Source organism: Punica granatum, chromosome 5 (genome assembly GCF_007655135.1).
Source record: "Punica granatum isolate Tunisia-2019 chromosome 5, ASM765513v2, whole genome shotgun sequence".
In the NCBI taxonomy this organism is placed as follows: Eukaryota; Viridiplantae; Streptophyta; class Magnoliopsida; order Myrtales; family Lythraceae; genus Punica; species Punica granatum.
Genome location: NC_045131.1, coordinates 27,880,340 through 27,899,341, shown reverse-complemented (window position 1 = coordinate 27,899,341; position 19,002 = coordinate 27,880,340). Strand labels below are relative to the sequence as shown.

General features: G+C 36.5%; 1 protein-coding gene across 1 annotated transcript; it reads right to left on the bottom strand.

Moving 5' to 3' along the window:
- Positions 1-11,125: 11,125 nt before the first annotated feature.
- Positions 11,126-13,437, bottom strand: LOC116208482 (protein CELLULOSE SYNTHASE INTERACTIVE 1). Its single transcript, XM_031541958.1, has one exon. It carries the CDS (start codon positions 13,098-13,100, stop codon positions 11,382-11,384), a length of 1,719 nt encoding a protein of 572 aa, XP_031397818.1. The 5' UTR covers positions 13,101-13,437; the 3' UTR covers positions 11,126-11,381.
- Between the last annotated feature and the right edge of the window lie 5,565 nt (positions 13,438-19,002).

Below are 19,002 nucleotides of genomic sequence, written 5' to 3'. Positions count from 1 at the left end.
CATTTTAAAAAATTTCTCGTAAGGGTCTATCTTTAGTAGCTTCGGCAGCTAAAAAGTATAATATTCGTGGGTCCTAAAGGGTCACATATTTTCTTGCTTTTTAGCTTTTCCAAAGAGAAGGGAGTGTCCCACTTGGAAGTTTCGTTCCTCTTAGCAAAAAGGAAAAAGGACTAAATCCAAAGCAGAAAAGGAAAGAAAGCTTATTAGAGAAGAGACGAGAAAAGAAAGAGGCGCTAATGACTTGATAACCAATGCGTCTTTCATCAATATGCATGATCATTTTATATTCAAAAATTTAATGAATAGTAACTGATTCATTTTCAAACTTTTAAGAATAAAACTCTTCTAGTTGTGAATTTTCTCCATTAAACGGTTCCATCTTTCTTGCCTCCTCCGAAGTTACAAAACCTAAAACAGAACTCCAATCGAAATGCCAGTCATCACCTCAGACTTTTTTTTACAAAATTACCCATTTTTAAGTTGTATTGAAATTTATTAATGAATATATAATAATACAAGCTTTATTTAATAAAGATAATATTTTACATTGACCAGACGAGGTTAATTAACTCGAAATATTCGTAGAAATTTCTTTCCCTAGTGTTGATTCTTCGTATTCCCAGCTACCACAAGTATGAACTTTCAGTAGGCCGCTCAATTTGTCGTTTATGTGATGCAATAGTTTCGGTGAGCTTGAATTCTATAAGCTGAGACGGGCAACAAGTTCTTTCTTATTTTTGATAGATGGCAAGTAGTTCTTTCAGTGGATAAATTCCAACTCTTTGTCTAGAAGGTAAATTCCGGTTATCCTCGGCAACGCAGTTTATCAATTGTTTCTGCACGTTGTGGTCATGTGATGCGATAATTAATCATCAACTTAGAAATTTATTTATTGATTTGCTGACCTACGCGGAGTCAGTGTCACTTCACTGTCGCATACCTTATACAGGTAATCTATCTGCTTTATGTTAGGTTAAGGGTTTTTTGGAATTATTCTCTGGACTCTTTTTTCTTTGAGTATTATTCTCTGGATTTTGCTTTCACTGTTGCTTTCATAGTTTTATTTTATAACCATTGGCTATAGAGATATTTGATGCAAATAGGTCATTTTTTGTTCTTTTCCAATTATTGTGAGATATGCCCCCCTGCCATGACGGTTCATATTGTATGGAGTCATCATTCAATGCATGCTGGCTGGCTCCATCCCCAGTTGGAATCCTATTTGAGCCGCTGTCCGAGATGCAGTCGGATTTCATCTAAACCGCGTTCGGGAACAAGTTGACCACCAGTTCGCAGTTGTGCAGGTTAGTACGGAAGCTCATGTTGTTGATATAGGACGTAGATGGGATTATTGATCTTCTATCTATCGATCAATTCTACGCATTCGTCTCTTATTGTAATCTTGTTCTTTTAAGTAGGGGTGGGGTAAGCACTCGGTTCGGTTTTGGAAACAGTGCCATCCTGGAAAACTAATTGTATTCACTTCAGGGGTATGAGTGTGAAATATAACCGCTTTACGAGGAAAAAGTCGAACCAAATATTACTCGGTTAATCAAAATTTTCAAAAGACATATAATTGGAACCTTGATGAAAATTCATTAGTGATTCGGAAATTTTGTAGTGCAATCACTTTTTGTGTATTCATTTTTGAACCGTCAGATTGCAGTTATTGAAATAAATATATTGATCATTCAACGACCAAAAAGTTTATTATAGCGTACAACTTATTGCATCAAATTAATTAATTCTTTAATATTTTTATGAAAAATTATTTTAGTTAGTTTATTGGAGCCTATTGAATGGAGGCTTGAATTTTATTTAGCTTGAGATTGAGAGGGTTGAATGAATTAGAACCGGTTCCGAGGTTGTCAAAGAGTTGGATATTTGTGCAAAGCCAAAATCTTTGACTACTCGCATATGGCTGATGAAGAGAATTTATAAGATCTCCTAAAAATATCTTGGACCTTAGGACTTTCTCATTAACTGAAATGCATGTATATCGAAATGCTACATCACTAAATAAATAAATAAATAAATTTTGCTACATCACAAATTGTCGTAGGAAGAGGAGCGGTTTTATTTATTTTTCAAATTATAATTTTACTCCCCTCAATTTCTATATTCATTCCTCAATTCAACCTCACAATTAATATTTTATTTTTATTTTTTTCTTCAATTTAATAATAAATTCTCTTATATATTTTTTCTTAATCATTAGTACAACTAATATATTAATACAAAATCCTCCCAACTATTCATTATTTTTTTTCTCTTTTTCCAATTTTATAATAAATTCTCTTATATACATTTTCTCAACTATTATTACAATCAATTTTTTAATAATAAATTTTATCACCTATCTTGTCTTCATTTTCTTAAAGTAAAATAGAGTTAAGTAAAGTAACAACTCCACCCCGAAACCTAACTTCCCAATTCCGTTATACAAAATGGTCTAATCATCAAATTCGCTAATAGAAATATAACGGACCATTTTGTATGACGATATCAAGAATGATATTTTATTCTGATAATCTATAAATAAAAACCACGGACTAACGTGATGACTGACGAATCATTTAGAAATCAAATTAATAATTTACACTTTATTTTTCATATGTAGGTATGTTTCTAATTGTAAGGGTGAACTGATTTTCAAGTGTGAATTAATCGTGTCAAACGATAAGTTGAAGAAATCTTGTATTCTCACCAAAAAAAATTTCCTTTCCCTCTCTTCCCCTGTTATGACCCTCCTCCTTGCCCCATCTAATTCTCCATAAGCATAAGATTTACTGGCATTTTTTTTTCTTAACCCCAAAAGGACCGTTTTTGAATTGGAGGAGGCAATTTGCAGTGGGGGCAAATGGAGGCTTAAGTGTGGGAACAAAAGTTCAAAATCAATGAGCAACTTCCTATACCAGTTCTCCTCAGTCCATTTCTAGTATGAATCAAATTCTAAAATGCCGTGAGCTGTTCTCCCATGTTATTTTAGAGCTTATTCTTTTTTCTAAGCACTTTGATGATGAAATCGCTTTTAATATTGTGAACGGAAATTATTTTGTGGTCCATTACCTTTTTCTTGAGGTCTAAGCTTCGCAACCGTGTCTGCCCCCACGCTAATCAATGCGTTTATATCAACATATGCGCTTTTCGTCGATAATGAACCAATGATGATTCAACTGGGTCCAGTTAGAAAAATTTATGACTATTACGTCATCCATAGGGACTATAATATGAACATTTCCTTTTCCACCAATGTATAGCATGCTTGAGAACTCCAGCTCGATAAAGCAAATCATTTGATTTCCTTGCATATCTAGCCGGGAGGATCCAGTTAATCTCCCAGATTGGAAACAACCAAGTACTGTATTCGGGTTACTAGAATAATTTTCTAACTAATTAGATACATTCATCGAATATAATTTTATTTTTTATGAAATTACTAACATCCTCCAATTTCTACTTGATCTGATCAGGAAGGCACTTTCAGTAAATTACGAACTGACTTTAGTTCCTTTAACTGTCAAAAGTTTACCGTTGGGCGGGGCAATCGTACTTTCATCGATACGTTCAAATACGAAGGCTTGACCAAGAAAGTCAAAGGCTTGAGAGCGTGGCCCCACTGGGGCAAGTGGACACGCCTCATGCGGCCGTACTCCGTTCGGAGTCCGACGTCGTTTCCCAGCCTCACCTTCTATTCATAACGTCATGTGGGTCCTACATGCGATGACACCTTTCACACGTGCGTATGACCTTCCCTTTCCGACGTTATATGGAGACATAATCATCCCATTTCCCAACCCACTGACGCATTATGCACTTTGGGGGCCCATATGATATGAGCGATTAATGCCTCATTAAGTTATTACATTATATATATATATATATATATATCATGCGTTTATTCATCAACCATGAAAACTCTTATCTATCAAAAGGACGCCCAATTAAAATTCGACCATAGAAAAGAATTCGCATTAACTTTGTGGTGAATTTGCCCATATATAGTTACTAGATGCAGGCTCGGGGAATTTAACTAAATATATCGATCGTAGTATTAATTAAACTAGATCGCAATGCTACATGCAACATTTATAAATTTCGATATCTACATCTCTCCAAATATTATAATGAATTACAGTTTTTAAAACATATGTAAAGTTTATTTTGTCAAAGTCAAAAGCGATATTTTAATTAAAATACAATTTCTACATTATTATATTAATACGTCTAAGCAAATAGTATATATTATGTATTAAATTTTATAAACGTATATATAGTTGATTTTAAGAATTAGAAGTGATACTTTAATTAGATATTATGAAATGATAAATAACAAAATAAAAGAATTGTAATCAATTGAAGCTGGGGAGGGATCGGCAAGGAGAAGAGGGAACAGCAAGGAGAAAGAAAGGAGATGAGTAAATTAACTATTGTCGTCCCTAAGAGATCGACTTCACATTAATTTGGTCCCACAATGATTTTTTTATATCAATTGGATCTCCGATGGAAAGGATTTTACTCAATTGAATCCTTTTTTATCATGTTCGTCCTTTAATGTATCAATTTCTTCTTTTTAGATGTCAATTTAGTCCTTCTACGATTCAATTTCATCATTGACTTATTATTTTACATCAACTAGATTTTCCATCGTCCCACGATTAACGTTCCAAAGTACTAAATATCAATATAGTCTTCCCTCTTATTTTCTCGAGAAAATATTTAGTACATTGGTGTCACCATGTCAACATTGCCACATGGCAACCCCATCCAATCTTGTCCCCTTTTTTTCCCCTTTTTATATTGGCATATCTCATCTTTCCCCTTTTATCCGTTGGACGTTTAAACAAGGTTTCAGCCCCACTTATCATTCAACTCTAGAGGATTTGATGTAGTGATTAAGGTGTGTCTAAATTTATACCCGATCTTGAATTCGAATTCTCTTGGGGTCACCGGAACGCGTTTGACATAATTACTCTTTCTGTGCACTGTCGGAAGTTCACAGAACCACGGGGATTAGTCGAATAAAATCTAGACACCCTGAATTAGGGAAAAAAAAAAAGCCCCTCTTATCATCCTCTCCTTTACTCGATCCCAAACCCAAAGCCCTCTCTTGACCCTTAGTGAAAAGTGTTGAAAAGATTGAGAGAATAAAGTCAAAGTTTTTTTTGCGAAATTTGCCTTTCATATTTATAAAAATTCTTTTATTTATTGTACATAGATTTAACCATAGAATATAAGATAGAAAAATCTCAATGGCAAAACGCTTCAGTTCCATTTTTATAATTCTTATCCCTACAAATTCTGTCAATTTTATTATTATTTTAATCTTAATGAAATTTTAATATAGATTTCAATTTTTTTAAAAAAATATATTTTTTTCTAAATAGATCTAATAATTTCAACACTTTATCGATCTTCTTATGTACATACTATGTAATGCAGGAATATGCTTATTAAGAGAAGTTGCACAAATATATGCGTAGTTTTTTCTTCAGTTATATGAAAGACTCGTTAATTAGGTATAAAAATAGTGAAAGCGAAATGAAGGATCACGAAAGTTTTACTAGCGATGATTGAACTTGAATCCTTTTAATTCCGAATAGGCAATTTGTACCATTGTGTTATGTCCCTTTCCTCAACATATACATAGTCGATATAATATATAAAAGGAGTAACAAAATTTTTCTTTTTTTTGGGTAAACCATGCGAACAATTTATTGCTTGCCATACAATGTTTGTGGATTACGGGACTGTACAACGTAAGCGCGTCATCCGATAGCTACTGGCCGTGCATTAAATAGTCAATGGTCGCTCCCATAATATATATCTGAACAATAAGTCAAAGTTTTAAAATGGGGGGTAAGTTGACCGACACCCTCATTTCCACCTACGCCAGTCTCATTGGCATATTTGGCAACATTATCCTCTAAATTAAAAATGGCTTGGACCTTTTTTTAAAATAAAATTTAAATTATATACTCTGATGATTTCTATAATGTGCAAGTTTTTCTATGTTCCAATCGCCTCATGATTTCATCAGCAAATTCAGCTCTCTTCGTATCATAACGGTCATCGATTGCGTCCACAGATCGAGACTAGGAAGTTCATATTCGTTAATACGGACTATAATATTATGCACAATAGCAAGTTGTGACAATGTAAGAGATAAAACATAAAGTCATAACTATTCAGATATCATAAAAAAATTGAGTTTAATTCTCATCAAAGTAATATGTAATGTACAGGGTTTTCCTTTTTTTTTGGGGGGGGGGGGGGGGGGGGGGGGGGGGGGGGGGGGGGGTGGGAGGGTGGGGAAATGCTGGTGACATATTTAATTCATATTCATGCTCTTGCCTCCGGACATTATCTGATATTATGGAGAAAGGCTAGGCAAGAAAAAATGATGCCGTCATTTCGTGTTGTTATTGGGGTTTCTTTCATTAAACCTTTCTCCCCTCGTTAAATCTTGCCTTCCCGCGACAAAAAAGATTGAACAGTTAGCATTTAACAGGCCAAAAAAAAAAATTCATATAAAAACTATGTTTCTTTCTTCTGTTTTTAACGTATAGAGCTGGGGCCAGCTAGCTTAGCTTTCTATCGAATTTTGGGATCTTTACAATGCCTCTTATGTTATCATTATTCCATAATATAATAATTAATTTCAGTTAATAAGTTGACCTCAAACATCAATCTTAAAGGAAATTATTCAGACACATAAGAAGGTACTTCAAGATGTGCATCAGTTCAAGATTCCATCCGAACATTTAACAAGTAAAATTTCTGAATAATGAGTCATCGATCACATCTGGTTTATTTGAAGCTGAACATACTCAATATCTCCCGTTGGTTTCGAGTCTGAATCTCAGATCGGATTTGAATTATTATATTATCTTATCGTATTTCGCCAGAAGGTTACACCCTATAATGGTAACCAAATTGGAGATGTCAATCAATGGTTTCCCGCGTCACACAATTTTCTTGGTGACCTTTTCCCTTCGTAACAAGACTTCGTATACTACAATGGGTTAAAGAATATACAAATTATAAGAGAATTTTGTTCTATGAATACTACTGCAAAATTGGACTGGCCCTCTTTGTTTTAGGGGTTGAAGACGACCGAATATGAATCATACAATATCCCCGTTCATTCGGTTTTTCTTGTCCGTACCGTCGAGTCATTATCCATCATTGATTGTGTTTACATAGGATCGAAGCAATTAAGACAAGTAGAACTCCAAATCGTGTCCTCTTGTTTCCGTTTCTTCTCTATTCAATCTTACCATCAAAGAAATATTCTAGAATAGATTATCCGCCCAACAATTTAATATTTGATATATGACATGCATATATATATGAAATAACCTATAATGAAAATTCGACTGCCCTTTATATATAATAGCATATTATTTCCCCATGGTATCGACAGATTTGATTTGAGAATAGAATCCTTATCTTCATGTCAATTGGCAAATCAAATTTGTAATTCCATTTGAGAAAAACAAACTTTTAAAGTAAGAAACAAAGTAGAAATTATAAATAATTCACTACTACATATAGAAAACTGTCTCTATAAAGATCACTTTTGTCGATGAAAAGAACTGCCGCATGCAAAGTGCCGCCAGAACTTTTTCCCGATGGCCAGTGTCGCCCTATCACCGTTATGTTGTAACGATATATGTAGATCGGTAAAAAGGAGGTTGGCTTAAATGACAAGGGAAGTTCGTCCAATAAATCTTGTTGGGAGGCCATATCAAGTGATTCCAATGCACTAGATTCCTACTTGAACCCGTATGAGGAAGGATCTGGTTGGGCTTAAGCCCAGGAACCTCGGGCGCTACCCAGAGAAGAAAACAATTCATGCTGTTAGGTCTCGACTTCAAGACCAAGTTTCTTCTTATCGAGAGACCTGATTGTAGAGAATTTGCTAAATCAACTTGCTAGGACATCTGAACTTTCGTGATTTACATGATTATGCCGTGAAACTGGCATGACCGAATAATTCTTTCGATGAATAAATTAACATAACGAATGTGTAGAAGAATGAGGATATGACCACTTGAACCACTTGGCCCATGAAAGAAGAGGGATAGAAAAGAAGGCCATAAAGAGGAGATGTCTCACAGGGAAAATTATCGGCATCTCTTAAACATTAAAAAGAAAAAACAAAATCGTCGCTCGCATTTGTGTATATTAAATCGATCTTATGTGTGTCTCGATCACGAAGAATTGATATGACAGCTTGCAGAATGTCGGAATAGTTTCTTAAATGGACCGAAAGTTTCTTAAATGGCCAAACACGCATATACATGCACATGATGCTTCATTTCGTCTGCCTCTGACATTACAGAAGATAGGAGTAATTACTGATTTGCAATTTCCAGCAGTGACCCCTCTGTGCTCAGTAAATTAGCTTATCTTATCAGCTTTAATATCGTGGATCAAATTTTCCTGCTCCTGCTTTTCCGTTGGTGCCTTTATCGCTCAACAATTTGTATTATTGACGAGAAACTTATTGATCTATACTATAATAGGCCAAAGACTTTGAGTCTTACGAGAAACTTTAAACCCCATTTAGATTAAAAAATTTTAATTTTAACTTTAACTTTAATTCAACACACTACACAATAAAAATACACGTTTCTCAAGTCAAATTTATAATCACATCTCATTTATCATTTTCCACAATTAAAATCAAAATGAAAATCAAAGTTACTTTAACTTTGAATCCAAACGGCCCCTAAGTCTGTACGAAACATCGATGTACCGAATCCATGGTTGAAGCAACGCACGGACTGTGTATATCTTAGTCATTTTCCAAATTTACATAGCGCATAATGGATGCCTTTTTTCTCCTTTCAAGGAGATTGGAAGGGGAAGACCGTAACTTAGAAGTCTTCTTCGTCCTAAATGTCTGCTTTCATGTCCGCGATGATTGAGACTCACCAGGAGACATGGATTGATAGGGAACAATTTTTGTCCTCTAAAGGTAGTGGAGCAATGTCTTAAGACGAACAGAAAGGCGATGGAGACAAGCGTGAATATATATAGACACATTTCTAATGGCCCGATTACGTATTCATCTTAGCCTTTGTCAAATAGACTCGACCATTGCATTGCAATGAATGGTGAGGAGCCAATATTAGGGCATGTGGAATTCATCAACATAGATGAAGATTTGTGCACGATCGGTGTGAGTATATCGTCAAGCTCGACGCTCGATGAAATAGAATATATAAGGTTCAAGCAGGCTCGAATTGACTGACCAATCTCCCTTAGTAGTTATAGCCAACAATTAAACTCGCAATAGTCATGGCAACATTTTCTCATCTCTTTTTTTTTTTTCGGTTTGAACCCTAGTATCTAAAATTTCAATTAAGTCTCGACTAATCCAGTCGAGCGGGGTTGTCACACTAGGGAGTAAATCTCTTCCAGCGTAAATTTTCTCCATTCACAAGACTCGAACTTGTATCATCTCTCTTTAAAGTGTTAATTAGAGGTGTTTTTGGATTCACATATCCAGAATTTCCACTTTACATAACCGATGTGCATCCTAAAAATGAAGATTACATTCTATTTCCGATAAGGTAGCTACTTAAACGGATTTCGATCACATAAGTGAAATTCTTATAAATTTGTTAAGAGACCATCGTGAATTTCAAATGTATAGTTGCTCAAGTACTCAAAAAGGGCCCAATTTGCTTTACATCAAGGAACCAATTTAGTAGCCCAACTTGCTTTTTTGGAGGATAGGCCCAAAAGGTCCCAAATCGGCAGTCAATTAGACAGCTTTTACAGATTACATTATAATCAAATAAGAACTCACCGTTCATCAGAGTTGGAATGGGAGTGTGGGCCCACGGATTATTTTTGCTAAGGTGGCCCATAAAAAATTGATTACGAGATTGGTGCTAATGATCGCACGCAATTAGTTGGACCGACTTTATCGGGTTCTCTTAGTGGGCCAGCCTTCCTCATAATGGACAGCCCCTAAATCTAGTTTCTTCTCAGAATCAAGAATAACAGCAAATGCAGTAATGCTTGCTCACTCATTCATCTTACTAATAAATCTTTTGCAGTTTGCAGGAAAAATTTGACGAGATGCCGAAGGAACAACTCGCAAAAATCTTCATAGCAATTAATCATGTTAGTTGTGCCAGCTGTGATTCAGGAAAATTCCTAGTAAATGATGAGAAGATCCCGACGTGGACACTTACCCTGGGCCTATACGCAACAGTCGGTGATTCAAGTCCCATAAGGGCATGTGCACCCTTATGCATGTAACCATTGCCCCGACTGAATGCATCTAAATGAATCGTGACAGCAGCATCACTGTCTGAAGATTTGGATATTTGGATGGCTAGATTAAGGTTGAATGTGGCTGGAATGGATGCTAGTGAGGAGCTAAGATACGTTTTTTAACACGACAAGGCATCCTGATCGACGTTTTGCCGCTACGTTGGTACTGCATTAACCGGGTTTTTTAGGATAAGGGAGACAAAGTAAACCACGGCCAGAGAGCTTTGGATAGGGGAGGGACAGGGCCAAGAAAATGACAAGCAGAATACAGCAAGGGAATTTTCATCCGTCACTGTCTTCTTCCTCCCTCAACTCCCAAATGTTAGATTGGACAAAAGCCTTCGATGGCTACTCTTCACATGGCCCTCTCCAGTCCCCACACCCATGTGCTCCCTTCCAAATACACCCAAACAAGCAAAGACTTCCCCATCCCCATTGACATGCGACATGAATCCCAAATATAAAACACCAATTTTATCAAGGCGCGATGGCAATCCTCGCTCCGGCATCGGTTGGTACCAATCACGAAATCTTTCTTATGAGTTCTAAACTTCGGCAATGCATGTGATGATAATTGTACTCCGTAACGTATATTTGTCTCCTCTTATTCTTCGTTAGTTTTGTGAGATCACGAAATATCTTCAGCCTATTAGCTAATATTAAACTCATTTGGGTGTTGACACTTTAATCCCTGCATTGCAGGGGAGTCCATCCACATGAAAGTTTAATTTATCGCCGAAGCACATCCTTGGAATTTTCCATTTGTTCATATATCTGTAACTGTACCAATTCTCAAGAGTCTCCTAGGATGGCATGTCTTCAAAGCAAATATACCAAATGCACCAGCAGATTTTTTTTCTTATTACTTCTGCAACTGCTAATTTGCTGTAGTCATACAATCTTATGAACAAAAGAAAGAGAGAAGAAAAAAGGGGGGAAAAAAAAAGCTGTTCTAAAGCTGTTTTTCCACAGAAAAAAGCGCAGAGAGAAAACGAAATGAGAGAGAGCAAAAAACATTTTCTAAGAAAACTAAGTAATTCACTCGTGTAAACATATACAGTGAACAGGCAGGAAAAAGACAAGGATCAAGAATGCCACATCCCGCTCAGCATGCTCTTGAATCTGTTTGTTGAGAGCTTCCTGACAAGCTTCTTCGCGTCAGAAACCTCTGCGTCCGCAAGCTTCTCGATGTTCTTGAGATACCCAGAATTCACGATCTTCCTCCTCCCGCTGTTGCAGCTGGTGATCGCCGTTAGGGTGGACAGCAAGAACTTCTTGTATGCTGGGTTCCCGTCCTCAGGGTCAAGCAACCGAAGGAGGAACCCGATGTTCTGGTCCTCCTGCACGAACCGCTTCCGGTTCTTCGGGACCATGACCATGCTCGACAGGGCCTCTGCTGCCATTTCACGGACCTCGAACGACTTCGCATCAAGGAACTTCACAAACTCCGCCATGAATCCTGCGACTCCCAACAGTTTCTTGGCTTCCGCTGAAGTGGAACAGAGCCTCGAGGCAACTTTCAGGGCTATTTCTTGGACCGAAGCCTCGCCTTTCCGAAGATAATGTACTAGAAGCTCCAGAAACCCGAAATTTACCAGCATGTTAATGCAACTTGCTGAAGAGAAGAACAGATTCTCAATCGCTCGAAGGGCAACCTCTCGGGACTTGTTGGACTGAGCCGAGAGAGGATCCAATATCTTCAGGAGGGCGCAAATTCCTCCTTCTTTAATGACCATTTGCCGAGTGATCTCATCCCCTGAAGCTATCGCTTGGAGGAACTCCATCGCATTCATCTGAACCATATCGTCCTTCGATCTCACGAGCTTGACAAATATCGAGACCACTCCTTCCTCAACCATGAACCGCTTTATCTCCTCCACCCCAACGAGATTCCTGAGGACTCCGCAAGAAGGCCCGATCATTTCGGCAGTGGAACACTCGCCTGAACATATCATCAACAGAGCCGTTACGCCTCCATGGGCTGAAACCGACCATGCGTTGTCTGCATTCTGGGTCAATTTGTTCAAACACCTCGCAGCCCATTCCTTCCCAGCCGCGGACCCGCACTCAAGAACCCGAACCAATGGAGCGATAACCCCGGAACAGACCAAGGTCCCCTTGCACAAATCGAAACCCGCCACCACCGAGATCACCTTCGCGGACAGCTCCTGAATCCCGGGTTCAGGAGTGTCAAGAAAGCCGACTAACACACCCAGAACCTCCCCAATTTCGACAACTATCTTGACATACTTATCTTCCTCCCTAACTACCGCAAGCAAACTGACTAAAGCCTGTCTCTTCATATCAATGTCACCAATCTTCATCCTAGTGAGCAAATCCTTAACATAGAACCTCAGGTCATCCTTGCAAGCCCCAATCCCGGGTTTCGACACGATAAGGGCGTGGCCTGGAGTCAACATACCTGAGCAGTAGATTTCGTTCAGGCTCTTCAAGTGGAGGTCGAACTTGCCCAGAACAATGTCGAGGTCGCTCTGCATCAGCAGCTTCCCGCTGTAGGAAAGATCCACGCAGCTCCTCGCAAGATCGAAGCTTTCGGCGACGGTGGCCATGACCGCCCTGATTAGCCCCGAGACGGCCGGGTTCTCGTCCAAGTCCTCGGCGGAGACGAGGCCCGACTTGAGCTCCTCCAGCTTGTTCCGTATGAGCTGCCATTTCACAGCAAAGACCCTGATTGAGTGGGTGAGGGAGATGAGGGAGGACAGGCTCTCAATGGACTGCGTCAGGGTGGGTTTAGGCTCAATGGGTTTTCTTGAATCTTGAAGGAAGATGATCTCCCGTCTCATCGTTGATGGGCGAGAAAAGGGCAGCAAGATTACGCCATTTTCTCGAAGGAAGCTCGAGGATTGGTGGGTCTGTTCACTGTTCTGCTCCTTGAGGGGATTTCAAGAAAGGGCATCTGGGGGAGACGACTGTGATTGTTAGGGGGGCAAGTGGGGGCATTTGGGTAATAATGGAGGTGAGACTATTGAGGGGGTTATGGTGGGAGTTGGGAGCAGATTATAAAGGAGGGAGGTGGTTGAGGTTAAAAGGTTTTGCTTCAGTGGCAATGGCAGGGGAAGAAGATGAAGATAGAGCAGATGATGAATGAACAAAAATGCCTCTTTCTTTCTCTCTCTAACCTTTACATGAGAGAGATATTAATACTCAGTTGAAGATATGGAGGTGCAGGTGCTAGCCTGCAAAATTTATTTTTTTTTTCACTTCTTTTTCCTAATTTATTAAAAATGATTAGTTTTCCTAATTTATCAAATACTATACGGGCATCGGTTTGACTATGACCACAAGGTGTTTTTGATAAATTTATTAGTCGCAATCATGTCATGTCAAATATTATGGAAATAAAAATAAAACTTTCTTAGTATATCGATTGATATTAAAGGTAGAGAAAAAATGTATTTTTCATTATTAGTAACTTGTTAATTTTACTTTGCATGGTCAAAGCTAGCTAATGTTACATGCCATGTTTGGAGGACAATTTCATCGACATTCAAGGTCTATTTATTAAATGCGAGCATTAAGTGGAAATTAGGCAATGATTTAACATTTTTGTTCACAATTTACATGTTTAACTTTTTTTCATTTTGCTTAAGATCAACTTTTACTTATTTGCTAAGAGTGTTTATTTCTGCAAAAATGTTGCTAAGTATTTTCATTTGATAATTCTCTTCTAACCCAAGATGTTCCATTGTTGAATTTGCTCCAATTAATAATTTAATACCGACATTTTAGTAACAAATCCAATTCTCATTTTTGCACCATCTCGGGCTAAACATTGAACTACTTTTTAATATGTCATGATGAATAACATATTGAAGTGAATTTTAATCAACAGGACCACCTTAATTCCGCGATACTTTACCATGACATGTTCATCTTAGTATTAATATTCCCAAATGCATTAAGCAAAGAGTTTGATTAACAGCAATCCCTTTTAGTGGTTTACATTAGGAGTTGGTAGTTATATGTATCTCTGTAGTACCACATGGTGTGTAACTTTTGACAACTTATTTTCCCACTGTTTGTCAATCCGTTGACTTGGTAATTACATACATAGGATGTTGCAATCAGGGGCTGCCCTTTTCTCCCTTTTTCGATTAAATTATCTTTAAATCTTTTTATGTGTTGATAAATTAATTAAGCTGAAATTCTGACTATATATGTGACTAATATATTAATGTGATTCGCAGTCCTTATTCTTTAGGGTCGAAAGCATAGCATATGGCTTAGAGGTTGACTATGTCAATTGAAGAAAGGGAGAAAAAAAGGGGATGTAAAAAAGGGGGAATTAATTAATTAAATTAAAGTGGCTTTAATTTGTCATTTTTGTGTGATATATGACACAAGCTTTTTAATTTATTCGATTTCATATAAAGCTAATAGAAACTGTAAAATACCCCAAAAGAAAGAGGAAAGATTAAAAAGAATTGATTCTAGATGCTTTCACTTTGTAACACAAAGATTTTCTTTTTTTAATTGAGGTGCGTCAATTTATTGGAAGACGGCATTTCCCTTTTGAGATTAACGCCCTAAAAAATTTAAAAGAAAAACCATGCCTAGAGGAAAAAGTGGCTTTTGCTCTCATATCACTACAATTGTAATTCACCCAATATTTTCTTCTTAAATTGTCAAAATGACCCAATGAAATTTGGGTCCGCCAAATTTCTATTACTCCATATTTAATGACTGATCATTTTTAATAGACAAAATTGAAGTTCAAATGGACCATATTAGTGGCAAATATTCTTTGAGAACCAACTGGTGGTCGGCTCAAACTTTAGGGATCATTTTGAAAGAATAGTCTTTCTTTTTTCTTTTTTTAATGAGAGACGAAACAGTTCAATTTGTTAACACTGAGGTGAAAAGAAAATTGGATGAAACAATCAATATTATAACTAACGTCCGATATAATTTTTTTTGTCCAATTATACATATATATAATTATATATATATATATATCATAAACAGAGAATTGACATATATTTCGTATTCAAATAAAAAATTTTCACATAAGATCGACTTACATATAGCTAGCTGTTGACAAAATACATCAAACGCATAGGTTTTAACGCTTGAATGAACACGAATTCTTGGGTACCTATATGAGTTGGGATTGGCAGGCCAGCTAGAATATTAATTAACATCACCTTGATGTATCAATACATCGTTTTCTAGCCTAGACCATTATTTAAGAGTCCTAATGCAAGAAGAAAGGGACAAATATTGTCATTAGTGCCCTAGAGAGAAACAAATTAAAGGGTGTTATACTTATGGCCACCCCTGAATAAGGACACAACATTGATAATTTGGTGAGAAGTTGTGGATCTTTTAATGTCCTTACGCCAATAAGAGAGATGAGAATAAACATCCCCCATTCCCAACATGTGAACCTCCTCAATGTATAGATTCCTAGTGCTAGCTTTTGAATTACTCCCTTTTTCTTTTTTGGTGTGCGCCGTAGTGTTCTATAGGTTAATGCGTCCCGACTATTTAGTTTGAATCGGATCATTTCACTAAAAAGATAAAATTCTTTCAATCCCGAATTTTTTTTCATTTATAAAATCAAATCTGAAGTTTTTTTTTTAAAGATCGGAAACAAACACTAAATCATCCGAACCAATCCAAGATGATTGGAGTACTCACCTTTTGTATAGTGAAATAATGGTGAAATTAATTTCATAAGGAAAAAAGTATGTAAAAGAAAAGATTTCTCTCTTTTTCAATCTTTCTTGTGAAGTAGGAGTAATAGTCAAAGGCCTAGCCGAAAAATTAAAAGAGCAAAACAAATGGGCATCTCCCATCTCCAAAGCTCTCACGGTTAATTGGAGGATGATTAAGCTTTTCATGGAAGCGATTAACGAAGTAATTAAAGGGTCACGGCCCACGGCTCAGTCCTCATCGTATTCATGGAAAAAGGCAAGACAAAAGAATCTCAGATGTGGCTACTTCATGGTGCATTTCAATGGTAAAACTTAAATCCGTAGCATGAATAAAATTATACTTTTTTGTAACTTATCCATACAATATAATGTGATCCAGTTTCTCAAATACCTACACAGCATCTATTATCTACGTCATGTCACCAAAATTACAATGAATTTAACTGTCAACCCAACATTTTAACTGGGACGATCGAGTAGATAAAAATTTTACAATATATTTATTTGAAATGCATGTACAATACATGCAAAAACTTTATGAATAAAACTCTAAAGTAATTTACTGATAACTCAAGTAATTTACTTAATACCAAGTAATATATTTTGAAAATTATAAGTAATTTATTTGAATTTATGATACATATAATTTTTACCCAAAGTATAGTAGACTACCCCGTGAGTGAAGCATGATATATACGTGACATGATGGATGAATATATGTATGTAAACCACGTTTCTTCCATTAATTGGAGCTGTACAAGGTGGAGAATGAGTCCTTATTATACAATGAGTCAAGAAATGATTAGGTGCGTAATTTTGTTTTAACACTGCCTTTCAAATGACTAAATTATGTAATTATAGATCCCACTAAATTAATCCCCATCCTCCTAGTCACGGACGGCTCATCATTTTTCTGTAGCTTTCTTAAAATCTTTTCACATGGGGCTTGAGCCTCACCAAAGTTAATCTCATTGTCTAATCATTAACACGATATTCTCTGATTTTTTTTTGTTCTTTAAAAATATAATCATAATTCTAAAGCAAGCCTCTAATTGAGAAAGTCGGCGATAATTCTTGTACTTTGTCTTATATAAAAGCTTGTGGTTTTCTCTGTCTGTCAAAAGCGCAATTTGGATTTTTGCTGGTGGAGGGACTCCATCAGATAATATTGTTTGGTTTTGTGTGTGCCCTTCATGTCCTTTTCCATTCTGCCTTCTCGTGGTTTAATCGGATGCACATAGCCTTCACTCATACATTATCCCCTACATTTATACAATTATACATTAATTAAAATCACTATATTGATTCTACACTACTTGCACATTATTAAATATTTTATTAATCTCAAATTATTGGCAGGTGTAAGACTTGCATGCGAATAGGCATGTATCGGTCCATTCGGTAGTCACGAGACGAGCTCCATTAACTAGAACCGCCATATTGGATAATGCAATTACTTGATTTGGAATTTCTCCAAGACCATATCATATGTGCATTCCGGTTGCTAGCTCATCACCAAAACCAATTGATTTTCGTAAGAAATAAGGGTAGAGATTCACTGGGAAATAGATGGGAAACAATGCCTGTCAGCTGTCGTGAATCGAACGCGATATATTTGCCCTAAATTTGCAAATTATTGTGCAATAAGAGTTCCAAAAAGGGTTCTACTTGGGGCGTGTCGTCTAGTTTAGTGCTAAGTGGTAGGTAGAAATTTAAGGAATTCCACAATATATAAATATAGATTTATATATACATCTGTATGTATGCATTACGACAAAAGGAAAATGGTAAAGGAGCAACCTTGAGTAGGAAAGAAGGGAGAGTCTGATGAGGAGAAAACACACAGCTGGAAAATGCCTTAGCTTTGAAGAGAAAAGTACACAACCCATTATCTTTACTTCCTCCATCCATCTCTCCCTCTCTATCTATACACCTTGCATGGCACAAATATTTTTTTTTCCTTAATTATATGCACAGACAGAAAGCAAAAGCAAATAATAAAAATAAAAAAGTACATTGCTTGATGACAGGGACTAATTGTTATGATTATAGTAACATATATATAGATGACCCACTAACTAAATATAAAGTGCTAATCATGCCAACCAATCATCGACCCCCGAAAAAAGAAAATCTAACAGTTCCGACCAATCAATATGTGGTGTGTGTTGAAATCTAAGGCAAGCCAAGGGCAATGTACGTGTCTTATCAAACGGATAGTTAAGGGCAGCCCCTGTATATGTGATAATATTGATAATTCCGTTCAATACAAAATCTGCAAATTATGAGAAATTCTTTAATACTCCTATTTCGCCAGAAAATCAAATTGTAATAAACAGGAAAAATGAGTGTTAATCACTTGAGTATTAATAATTATTATTCTTAATTGTTATATAATTTTATTGGTTTCTCTTCATTATATTATTGTGAGATAGGATAATTTAAAATTCTCAGCTAAATTATTAACCAATGTAGGAGAGTTTGCTCCTCTTCTTACATGCTCTGAAATTCAAATCTTCTGGAGAAATCCTGGTAAGTATATTTTCCTTCGTATATAATAAGCAAGTATAAATGATCTGATTAGACCGGTTTAGTGAAGGATGGTGAATTGGAACAATTTGATCAATCTCGTTATAGAAGTACAAGATATTGGTACATACTAGTACAATATTGATAATTAATTTGCAATTGGAGGCCCCAAAATGGTGGACTACTTGGACCAATTCTAGAAGGGAAAAAGATACTTTTGGTCCTCAATTTTTAGCATTTTTACACTTTAGTTCTAAACTTTTTTTTTGTCATTCTTGTCCTCAACCTTTTCTGTTTTTATCACGTTGGTCCTCCCGTCATTTTTTCTGTTACCCAATGTTGATGTGGATGTGAAAGCCAATGAGAGAAAGTCAAGTTTCACAACTAAAATGATTTTATAATTTTTAAAAAATAAAAATTAATTATTCGAAGATTAAAATATCATAAAGCAAAAAAAAAAAGGATTTGGGGTTGTGCCGCCGTTGGTGAGGGTGGGTGG

Excerpts from the sequence above, each read along its gene's own strand:
- LOC116208482 (XM_031541958.1), bottom strand. The coding sequence starts at position 13,100 with ATGAGACGGGAGATCATCTTCCTTCAAGATTCAAGAAAACCCATTGAG.